Source organism: Moschus berezovskii, chromosome 7, assembly GCF_049115385.1.
Source record: "Moschus berezovskii isolate FMDL1 chromosome 7, NW_MosBer_1.0, whole genome shotgun sequence".
In the NCBI taxonomy this organism is placed as follows: domain Eukaryota; kingdom Metazoa; phylum Chordata; class Mammalia; order Artiodactyla; family Moschidae; genus Moschus; species Moschus berezovskii.
This window is the reverse complement of record NC_142466.1, coordinates 45,158,386-45,170,574: the sequence shown is the minus strand read 5'-3', so window position 1 is coordinate 45,170,574 and position 12,189 is coordinate 45,158,386. Positions and strand designations below refer to the sequence as shown.

Below are 12,189 nucleotides of genomic sequence, written 5' to 3'. Positions count from 1 at the left end.
CTTTTTGATTGGGTTGTTTGTTTTTCTGGTATTGAGTTGTATGAGCTGCTTGTAGATTTTGGAAATTAATTCTGTCAGTTGCTTCATTTGCTATTATGTTCTTTCACTCTGAGGGCTGTCTTTTCACCTTGCTTATAGTTTCCTATGCTGTGCAAAATCTTTTAAGTTTAATCAGGTCCCACTTGTTTACTTTTGCTTTTATTTCCATTACTCTAGGAGGTGGGTCATAGAGGATCTTGCGTTGATTTATATCATTGAGTGTTCTGCCTGTGTTTTCCTCTAAGAGTTTTATAGTTTCTGGTCTCACATTTAGGTCTTTAATCCATTTTGAATTTATCTTTGTGTGTGGTGTTAGGAAGTGTTCTAATTTCATTCTTTTACATGTAGCTGTCCAGTTTCCCCAGCACCATTTATTGAAGAGGCTGTCTTTGCCCCATTGTATATTCTTCCCTCCTTTATCAAAAATAAAGTACTGTGTAGAGGATCATGTCATCTGCAAACAGTGAGAGTTTTACTTCTTCTTTTCCAATTTGAATTCCTTTTATGTCTTTTTCTTCTCTGATTGCTGTGGCCAAAACTTCCAAAACTATGTTGAATAGTAATGGTGAGAGTGGGCACCCTTGTCTTGTTCCTGACTTTAGGGAAAAAGCTTTCAATTTTTCACCATTGAGGATAATGTTTGCTATGGGTTTGTCATATATAGCTTTTATTACGTTGAGGAATGTTCCTTCTATTCCCACCTTCTGGAGGGTTTTGATCATAAATGGTTGTTGAATTTTGTCAAAGGCTTTCTCTGCATCTATTGAAATAATCATATGGTTTTTACTTTTCAATTTGTTAATGTGGTGTATTACATTGATTGATTTGTGGATATTGAAGAATCCTTGAATCTCTGGGATAAATCCCACTTGGTCATAATGTATGATCTTTTTAATGTGTTGTTGGATTCTGATTGCTAGAATTTTGTTAAGGATTTTTGCATCTATGTTCAACAGTGATATTGGCCTGTAGTTCTCTTTTTTTGTGGCATCTTTGTCAGGTTTTGGTATTAGGGTGATGGTGGCCTCATAGAATGAGTTAGGAAGTTTACCTTCCTCTGAAATTTTCTGGAAGAGTTTGAGTAGGATAGGTGTTAGCTCTTCTCTAAATTGTTGGTAGAATGCAGCTGTGAAGCCATCTGGACCTGGGCTTTTGTTTGCTGGAAGATTTCTGATTAGTTTCAATTTCCATGCTTGTGATGGGTCTATTAAGATTTTCTATATCTTCCTGGTTCAGTTTTGGAAAATTATACTTATCTAAGAATTTGTCCATTTCTTGCAAATTGTCCATTTTATTGGCATATAATTGCTGATAATAGTCTCTTATGATCCTTTGTATTTCTGTATTGTCTGTTGTGATCTCTCCCTTTTCATTTCTAATTTTATTGATTTGGTTTTTCTCCCTTTGTTTCTTGATGAGTCTGGCTAGTGGTTTGCCAATTTTATTTACCCTCTCAAAGAACCAGCTTTTGGCTTTGTTGATTTTTGCTATGGTCTCTTTTGTTTCTTTTGTATTTATTTCTGCCCTAATTTAAAAAATTGCTTTCCTTCTACTGACCCTAGGGTTCTTCATTTCTTCCTTTTCTAGTTGCTTTAGGTGTTCCGTTCCGTTCCGTTCCGTCGCTCAGTCGTGTCCGACTCTATGCGACCCCGTGGACTGTAGCCTACCAGGCTTCTCCATCCATGGGATTCTCCAGGCAAGAATACTGGAGTGGGTTACCGTTTCCTTCTCCAGGGGATCTTCCCGACCCAGGGATTGAACCCGGGTCTCCCGCATTGGAGGCAGACGCTTTAGGTGTAGAGTTAGGTTATTTAGTTGGCTTTTTTCTTGTTTCTTGAGGTATGCCTGTATTGCTATGAACCTTTCCCTTAGCACTGCTTTTACAGTGTCCCACACGTTTTGGGTTGTTGTGTTTTCATTTTCATTCATTTCTATGCATATTTTGATTTCTTTTTTGATTTCTTCAATGATTTGTTCGTTATTCAGCCATCTCACGCCATTTCATGCCAGTCAGAATGGCTGCTATCCAAAAGTCTACAAGCAATAAATGCTGGAGAGGGTGTGGAGAAAAGGGAACCCTCTTACACTGTTGGTGGGAATGCAAACTAGTACAGCCACTATGGAGAACAGTGTGGAGATTCCTTAAAAAACTGGAAATAGAACTGCCGTACGACCCAGCAATCCCACTCCTGGGCATATACACCGAGGAAACCAGAATTGAAAGAGACACATGTACCCCAATGTTCATCGCAACACTGTTTATAATAGCCAGGACATGGAAGCAATCTAGATGTCCATCCACAGACGAATGGATAAGAAAGCTGTGGTTCATTTACACAATGGAGTACTACTCAGCGATTAAAAAGAATACATTTGAATTAGTTCTAATGAGGTGGACGAAATTGGACCCTATTATACAAAGTGAAGTAAGCCAGAAACAAAAACACCAATACAGTATATTAACACATATATATGGAATATAGCAAGAGGATAACGATAATCCTGTATACAAGACAACAGCAGAGATTTGGATGTGTGGAGCAGTCTTTTGGACTCTGTGGGAGAGGGCAAGGGTGGGATAATTTGGGAGAATGGATTGAAACATGTATATTATCATATATGAAACGAATCTGATGTGGTTGGGGGTTCCCCACCTCAACACTCTGTGGATTTAAGAGGCCGTTCCTTCCGGAATTGTATAAATTAGCCTTGGATAGAACCTGCACTCTGAATTTACTAATTAAGAAATGAGAATCCAGAACTGTAAAGGTGGCATAGAAATACAAGAAACTATTCTTAAGTAATCTTTTAAAACTTTGAACAGAGTTACAGATTTTGCCATTTGTTATAAATTGGTATATGTAATTTAACCAGAACCATGAGAAAGTTGGTATTGTGTGAATTCTGAGGCACCTTCGACATGTTGTAGGGGGGATGTGGACTTTCTTGAGTTTTACACATTCATAAGTGAATGGTCTGTATCTCGTGCCTTTGTTGGTTTTCTGGGAGCTGTAGTTTCTGGGAAATGAGCAGCTCTCATTCCTGTAACTCTTGTAATCCAGTCATTCGTGTGCCTCCTTCATGAGGATTCAGTGCAGCTATGGTGCCATTATCCCTCTGATAGGAACTCTAACTCGGTGTAAAGCCCCAAGATCTGTTACTTATTTTTATTTTATATTGTACTATATTTTATTTACAGTGTTGTGTTTGTTTCAGGTGTATAGCAAAGTGATACAGTCATATATATATATATATATATGAATTAACAAAAGCAGTTCCCGTCTTTTGATGGGGAGCTCGTGGTTTATAATATAAATGGCATCATTTTGAGAGAGGGATAATTTAGGTATGGCATTGGTTTTTTTTCTTTTTGCAGCTTGAGGCAGTTGTAAAATAACTTAATGTAGCTTTTTGCAACTGTGTATTCTATAGTATTTTTTTCATCTGGTGAAATTTTAACTGTTAATGTTTTTGGCATTGTGCTTTGTACCATTTATTAAATAAAAATTTTTAAAAAATAAAGTACTCATAGTTGCATGGGTTTATTTCTGGGCTTTCTATCTTGTTCCATCGGTCTATATACTGTCTCGACGACTGAAGTTTTGTAGTATAATCTGAAGTCAGGAAGGTTGATTCCTCCATCCCCATCCTTCTTTCTCAAGACTGCTTTGGCTATTCAGGGTTTTTTGTGTTTCCATATGAACTGTGAAATTTTTTGTTCTAGTTCTGTGAAAACCTCCATTGGTAATTTGATAGGGATCACGTTGAATCTGTAGATTGCATTTGGTAGTATAGTCATTTTCACAATATTGATTCTTCCTACCCAAGAACACGGAATGTCTCTCCATCTGTTTATGTCGTCTTTGATTTTTTTCATCAGTGTCTTATAATTTTCTGTATACAGTTCTTTTGTCTCCTTAGGAAGTTTATTCCGAGATGTTTAATTCTTTTTGTTGCAGTGATAAATGGGATTGATTCCTTAATTTCTCTTTCTGATTCTTCATTGTTAGTATATAGAAATGCAAGTGATTTCTGTGTATTGATTTTGTATCCTGCAACTTTGCTAAATTCACTGTTTTAGCTCTAGTAATTTTCTGATACTATCTTTAGGGTTTTCTATGTACAGTATCATGTCATCTGCAAACAGTGAGAGCTTTACTTCTTTTCTGATCTGGATTCCTTTTATTTCTTTTTCTTCTCTGATTGCTGTAGCTAGGACGTCCAAAACTATATTGAATAATAGTGGTGAAAATGGACACCCTTGTCTTGTTCCTGATCTTAGGAGGAACGCTTTCAGTTTTTCACCATTGAGAATAATGTTTTCTGTAGGCTTATCATACATGGCCTTTTCTGCGTTGAGGTAGGTTCCTTCTATGCCCATTTTTTTAAGAGTTTTAATCATAAATGGGTGTTGAATTTTGTCAAAGGCTTTTTCTGCATCTATTGAGATTGTCATGTGGTTTTTATCTTTCAGTTTCTTAATACAATGTATCACATTGATTGCATATATTGAAGAATCCTTGCATCCCTGGAATAAACCCAACTTGATCATGGTGTATGAGCTTTTGATGTGTTGCTGAATTCTCTTTGCTAAAATTTTGTTGACAATTTTTGCATTTATGTCTATTAGCCTATAGTTTTCTTTTTTTGTGTTGTCTTTGTCTGGTTTTAGTATCAGGGTGATTGTGGCCTCACAGAATGAGTTTGGAGGTGTTCCTTCCTCTGCAATATTTTTGAAAGAGTTTTAAAAGGGTAGGTATTAGCTCTTCTCTAAATGTTTGACAGAATTCTCCTGTGAAGCCATCTGGTCCTGGGCTTTTGTTTTTTGGGAGATTTTTGATCACAGCTTCAATTTCAGTGCTTGTGACTGGTTTGGTCATAATTTCTATTTCTTCCTGGTTCAGTCTTGGAAGGTTAAACTTTTCTAAGAATCTGTCCATTTCTCCCAGCAATCTTGATTCCAGCCTTGCTTCTTCCAGCCCAGCGTTCCTCATGATGTACTCTGCATATAAGTTAAATAAGCAGGGTGACAATATACAACCTTGACGTACTCCTTTTCCTATTTGGAACCAGTCCATTGTTCCATGTCCAGTTCTAACTGTTGCTGCCTGACCTGCATACAGGTTGGGTGCGTAGATATTTACAATTGTTATGTCTTCCTCTTGGATTGATCCTTTGATCATTATGTAGTGTTCTTATCCCTTGTAATCTTCTTTAAGGTTTATTTTGTCTGATATAAGGATGGTTACTCCAACTTTCTTTTGCTTCCAATTTGCTTGGAATCTATTTTACCATCCTCTGACCTTCAGTCTATATGTGTCTTTACGTCTGAAGTGGGTTTCTTGTAGACAGCATATATATAGGTCTTATTTTTTTAATCCATTCAGCCAATCTGTGTCTTTTGGTTGGAGCATTTAATCTATGTACATTTAAAGTAATTATTGATATACATGTTCCTACTACCATTTTCTTAATTGTTTGGGTTTGATTTTGTAGATCTTTTTTCTTCTCCTGTATTTCTTCACTACATAAGTCCCTTAAACATTTGTGTAAAGCTGGTTTGGTGGTACTGAATTCTCCTTAATGTTTGCTTGTCTGAAAAGATTTTGATTCCTCCATCAATTTTGAATGAGATCCTTGCCAGGTACAATAATCTTAGTTGTAGATTTTTTCCCTTTCAGTTCTTTAAATATATCCTGCCATTTCCTTCTGGCCTGCAGAGTTGCTGCTAAAAGATCAGCTGTTAAATGTATAGGGTTTACCTTGTATGTTACTTGTTGCTTCTCCCTTGCTGTTTTCAGTATTCTTTCTTTGTGTTTAGTCTTTCTAAGTTTGATTAGTATGTGTCTTGGCATGTTTCTCCTTGGGTTTATCCTGTATGAGACTCTTTGCCCCTCTTGGACTTGACTGTTTCCTTTTCCATGTTGGGGAAATTCTCAACGATAATGTCTTCAAAAACTTTCTCATACACTTTTTTTTCTCTTCTTCTTCTGGGACCCCTATAATTCGAATGTTCATGAGTTTGATATTGTCCCAGAGGTCTCTGAGACTGTCCTCATTCTTTTTACTTTATTCTGTTCTTTAGAAGTTATTTCCACCATTTTATCTTCCAGCTCACTGATTCATTCTTCTGCTTCAGATATTCTGCTATTGATTCCTTCCAGAGTATTTTTAATTTCAGCAACTGTGTTGTTTGTCTCTGTATGCTTATTCTTTACTTCTTCTAGGTCTTTGTTCATTGATTCTTGCCTTTTCTCCATTTTGTTTTCCAGGTTTTTGATAATTTTTACTATCATTATTCTGAATTCTTTTTCAGGTGGTTTGCCTATTTCCTCTTCATTTATGTGGACTTCTGTGTTTCTAGTTTGCTCCTTCATTTGTGTAGTATTTCTCTGCCTATTCATTATTTTTTTTTTAACTTGTTGTGTTTGGGGTCTCCTTTTCCCAGGCTTCAAGGAAAGCTGAACTCTTTCCTTGAAGGTTGAATTCTTTCGTCCTTTTGGTTTCTGCCTTCCTATGGTTGGTCCAGTGGTGTGTGTAAGCTTGATATAAGGAGAGATTTGTGCTGAGTTTTTGTTTGTGTTTGTTTGTTTTTCCTCTGATGGACAAGGCTGAGTGAGGTGGTAATCCTGTCTGCTGATGACTGGGTTTGTATTTTTGTTTTGTTTGTTGTGTAGATGAGGCATCATGCACAGGGTGCTACTGGTGGTTGGGTGCTACTGGTGGTCTTGTGTTCAAGTGGTTTCTTGTGTGAGTGCTCATCCTTTGGTGCTTCCTAGGGTCAGTCCTCTGGTAGTCTAGGGTCTGGAGTCAGTGCTCCCACTCCAAAGGCTCAGGGCTTGATCTCTACTGCCTGCAGTTAGTTGTTGTGGGCTTGATAAGTTGATGAATGAAAAGAACCCAAGGTTTTGCAAGGTCCTCTTCAGGACAACAATGAGAAGGACCAGAACCGTGTCCTGCCTGCATCTGAGGTCCACAGGAGTGGCCTTCTCAGAGGAACCGGACATTTCACAGGACCATGACTCTGTAAGAGGTTTGCAGAACCATACTACACTTGGGAGCCAGAGTCTGAAGACACATGAAATGTCTTGTGACAAATAACGTTTTGATGTTCAACATTTTAATGCCAAAATCCTCGTCCAAACCCTTCTTTACTTTAAAAATACCATCAAGTAGTCAGGAATAAAAAAATGATCCAAGTGAAATGTTATCTAAGAAACTGACATTATGGTAAAGCTAATCACAGTAAAATGATCAACAAAACAGCTACTGTGTCAAAATGATCTGAATCAGTACGTGGCAACCTCAGAGCACCACTCTCAAGAAAACATGGTAAAGTGAGAAAACATGGTAAACAGGCAGGATAAAGAGGATATGCTTCCATACCTCAGAAGGAATTCAATTTTAGTCATACTCTCTGTTGCATAACTCAAATATCCAAACAGTATCTAGGTCTCTGCTTCAAATAGCTTTAAATAAAACCCCCTCAATATGTTCTTACCAATCTCTAATTTGATATAACCTAAATTCTATGCTTAACCTTTGAATTCTGGGCAAAAAACATCTGGATGGATCTAGCCAACCTAACCTTTCTGATATCTAAAGAGCACCTTAAAGCAGTGGTTTTCAAATTCAACATCCCCAAACATCCCTGGGGGACTAGGGAGAAGTACAAAGTCTTGGTTTGCACCCCAACTGTACTGAATCAGAATTCTAGGGGTTCAGCCAAATGCGAGAGCCATCCCTTGAATGAACTTGTTCAAAATTGGGAAGGGAGTACGTCAAGGCTGTATATTGCTTGCTTATTTAACTTCTATGCAGAGTACATCATGTGAAATGCTGGGCTGGATGAAGCAGAAACTGGAATCAAGACTGCCAGGAGAAATATCAATAACCTCAGATAATGCAGATGACACCATCCTTATGGCAGAAAGTGAAAAGCAACTAAAGAGCCTCTTGACAAAAGTGAAAGAGGAGAATGAAAAAGTTGACTTAAAACATTCAAAAGACTAAGATCATGGTATCTGGTCCATCACTTCAGGGCAAATAAATAGAGAAAAAAATGGAAACAGTAACAGACTATTTTATTGGGCTCCAAAATCACTGGATGGTGACTGTAGCCACGAAATTAAAAGACACTTGCTCCTTGGAAGAAAAGCTATGACAAACCTAGACAGCATATTAAGAAGTAGAGACATCACTTTGCCAACAAATGTCTGTATAGTCAAAGGTATGGTTTTTCCAGTAGGACCCTAAAGAAGGTTGAGCATCAAGGAATTGATGCTTTCAAACTGTGGTGCTAGAGAAGACTCTTGAGAGTCCCTTGGACTGCAAAGAGATCAAATCAGTCAATCTTCAGTTCAGTTCAGTCGCTCAGTCGTGTCCGACTCTTTGCTACCCCATGAATCACAGCACGCCAAGGCCTCCCTGTCCATCACCCACTCCCGGAGTTCACTCAAAGTCACCTTCATCAAGTCGGTGATGCCATCCAGCCCTCTCATTCTCTGTCGTCCCCTTCTCCTCCTGCCCCCAATCCCTCCCAGCATCAGAATCTTTTCCAGTGAGTCAACTCTTCGCATGAGGTGGCCAAAGTATTGGAGTTTCAGCTTTAAATCAACACTGAATATCCTTTGGAAGTACTGATACTGAAGCTGAAGTGCCAATACTTTGGTCACCTGATGTGAAGAGCCGATTCACTGGAAAAGACGCTGATGCTGGGAAATACTGAGGGCAGGAAAAGAAGGGGGCATAAGAGGATGAGATGGTTGGATGGCATCACTGACTCAACAGACATGAGTTTGAGCAAACTCCAGGAGATAGTGAAGGACAGGGAAGCCTGGGATGCTGCAGCCCATGGAGTCACAAAGAGTCGGACACAACTGAACGACTGAAGAACTATAACAACCCCTCCACAACCTTACAAATCGCAAAAAATCCAAATATCCTCTTGAGAGTTAAGAAGCTGGGGAGAGGAGATCCCTCTCATTGCTTTATATTTCCCCAAAGATGGCTCTTTTCATCCTTCTTTCTCTTTCAAGCAGTCTGAGTATCTCCCTGGAAATCAGTCACTTATCAGAGAGGGTCTCTGATATCTGGCCTCCCAGAGCTCTCTGTAGGGGAGGGTTCTGAAGCTGCACTAGGCCCACTAGGAAAGTGAAAGTAAAAGTCACTCGGTCATGTCCGACTCTTCCCAACCCCACGGACTATACAGTCCATGGAATTCTCCAGGCCAGAATGCTGGAGTGGGTAACGTTTCCCTTCTCCAGGGGATCTTCCCAACCCAGGGATCAAACCCAGGTCTTCCGCATTGCAGGTGAATTCTTTACTAGCTGAACCACAAGGGAAGCCCTAGGCCCTCTAGGAAAGCAAGTCAGAAATGATCAATGACATGTCTGCTCAATGACACTGACCAGGAACTTAGGAAAGAAGGGGAGGGAGATGGCCAATCAAGTGTTTGATGCTCTCTGTTGTCCATGGTGGCTCAGATGGTAAAGAATCCGCCTGCAATGTGGGAGACCTGGGCTCGATCCCTGGTTGGGGAGATCCCCTGGAGGAGGAAATGGCAACCTACTCCAGCATTCTTGCCTGTAGAATCCCCATGGACAGAGAAGCCTGACAGGCTACAGTCTGGGGCTGGGGCAGGGAGTAGGGGGGCCACAAAGAGTCAGACACAACTGAGTGACTAAGCACAGCACACACTGATCTGAAACCACAGTCATGACTTAGCCTTCAAAGGCCAGTTTTAAAGTTCACTCCACTGGAAGATATTAGTCATCTAACTAAACCTCCCTCTTTGGGGTTCCTCCAGGGCAACACACTTTCCAACCCAGTAATGTACATTAGAATCACCTAAGTGCTTTTTAAACACTCGGTGAGCCCAAGTACTGCCCCGGAGGAGAATCCAATGTAGCTAGTTTACAGGGTGGGGAGGACATGGTATACTTCAAAGGCTCCCCGTGTAATTCTAATATGAAGTCAGGACTGAAACTGCAGCCCTGTGGTTTTCACGGTGTGGTAGCCAAACCAGCACATCACCACCACCCAGGATTATATTAGAAATATGAATTCTCAGGCCTCAATCCAGACTTATTAAATCAGAAACTGCGGTGGGGGGGCTGAGCAATTTCACAAGCCCTACAGGTGATTCTCATGTATAATCAAGTTGGAGAGTCATTGACTGTGTCCTGTTCACACCTCATTTAAGAACCTTACCAGGAGGAGATTCCAGGAAAGTTAACTGCTAGTTCCATCTATATTCAAGATCACAGTTTGCAGTTTTTAAAGACAAAAACAACCTCCGCACTATTATAGGCCAAGTAAGCTAATAATAATTCCAGCTTGTCTTTCACTTTAGATATCCATCAAAGGTGTTAATGACTGTTTCTGTCTGCCGTAAATCTGTTCTGTTCTGTTCTGTTGCTCAGTTGTGTCCGACTCTTTGCGACCCCGTGGACTGTAGCCTACCAGGCTTCTCCATCCATGGGATTCTCCAGGCAAGAATACTGGAGTGGGTTACCATTTCCTTCTCCAAGGGATCTTCCCGACCCAGGGATCGAACCCGGGTTTCCCGCATTGGAGGCAGACGCGTTAACCTCTGAGCCACCAGTGAAGCCCATGGTACATCATAATTCTAACCTAGCAGTTCCCAAAGTATCTGTGTGCTGCTGAATGATTTTCAGAGTGTCACCGTGGTATGGGGAGCAAGTTGAAGCAAGCTGTCCTGGGCACAGTAGGAAATGGAAAGGTAATTAAATATTATTTGGTTATGTTCTCCACCAAGCTGGAAATGCTCTCTGGGTTTATAGACTGAGTGAATAAATAAGAGAAATGGGGACAAGTTTCTCGACATTTGTGTTTTAAGTTCTTTAAACAACTTTGGGATCTAACTGTCGCAGGAAATAGACCACGTGAAGGCCTGGCTACTCGAATCAAAGATTTCATGCCACAGTTTATGGTTATAAAATCCTTCATCATGCACATTTATCAGCCATCCCTCAATGAAATCTCAATCAAATCAATAAGGCAGTGTTCCTTGCTTTCTGTATAGGAGATAAAACTACACCTAGCACTAGGCAGGAAGCCACATAACAGAGCTCTGGAGACCTGACATATTCCAGGTGCTAACCTTTCCTTTGAGCTGCTGGTTTCCCCTCAGAAAAAAAAATACACTGAAGAGAAAGGCCATATGGCAGCCTCCATTCAGGCAGGAACTACTAGAGAAAGAGAGAATAAATGCCTTCTGTGAGCATAACACAGGACTGCGCCAGATTGGAAGACATTATGAGCAGAGTCCAAACAGAGTCATCAGGAAAACATGCAGAAACACTCAGGTTTATGCCTGAAAATTGTAGTTCTCCTGCTTGGGCATTTTAGAACCGTAGAGCTGCATTTCGCATCCTCTTGATGTTAAATATTCCTCTATTCTACAGAGCTTGGCTCTTTTGCCCCTTGTTACAAGCCTGCCTTATTTTGTTTGAGTACTGCATTGCTGTAAAGGAAGACAGGTGGTCTGCCTCAACCCCAGGGCAGGTTCAAAGCCAACTACATTATGCCATCAACTGATGGCAAAACCCCCCTGAGATCAGGAGTGCCAGAGTGAAAATGAATCTGTAAGCATCTTATCAAGAATTTAAGTGTTTTGCCACATGCATGTCCCCCACAATAAAAATAACATTTTTGAATTGTATTAATATATATCATGATTTTCTTTAAAACTTTAGTAATCTAAAATACCATAAGGACAAAAAATAAATGTCACTTGAAATTCTATCACCTTGAGATAATTATTTGGGTGTCCATCCTTTGATCCTCTTTCCATCTATGCCTCTGCATAGATCTGTAAAACAGTATGGCAGTCCCTCAAAAAATTAAACATAGAATTACCATATATCCAATAATTTCATGTCTGGGTATACATCCAAAAGAAGTGCTAGGGCTCAAATAGGTATTTGAACACCAGTGTTCACAGCAGCATTATTCCCTATAACCAAGAGGTCAAAACAACCCAAATGTTCACTGATGGGTGGATGGATAAACAAAATGTGGTATAGCATACAATGGAGTATTATTCAGCCTTTAAAAACGAGAGACATTCTGACATGTCAGAACATTGTCGAAATTTGAAGATGTTATGCTAAGTAAAATAAGCCA

The 12,189-nt window shown here is 39.8% G+C and overlaps 1 protein-coding gene across 2 annotated transcripts in view; it reads right to left on the bottom strand.

Annotated features, from left to right (window-relative positions):
* GLDC (glycine decarboxylase) overlaps positions 1-12,189 on the bottom strand; it is a 94,397-nt gene that overhangs the window by 31,641 nt on the left and 50,567 nt on the right. Inside the window, exon 16 of one of the 2 annotated variants that reach the window (XM_088837688.1) lies at positions 11,813-11,875. The exons of the other annotated variant lie outside the window; for it this stretch is intronic. Coding sequence (XP_088693814.1) covers positions 11,813-11,875 — 63 coding nt within the window. The remainder of the gene's footprint in view (positions 1-11,812; positions 11,876-12,189) is intronic. 2 annotated transcript variants of the gene reach the window in all.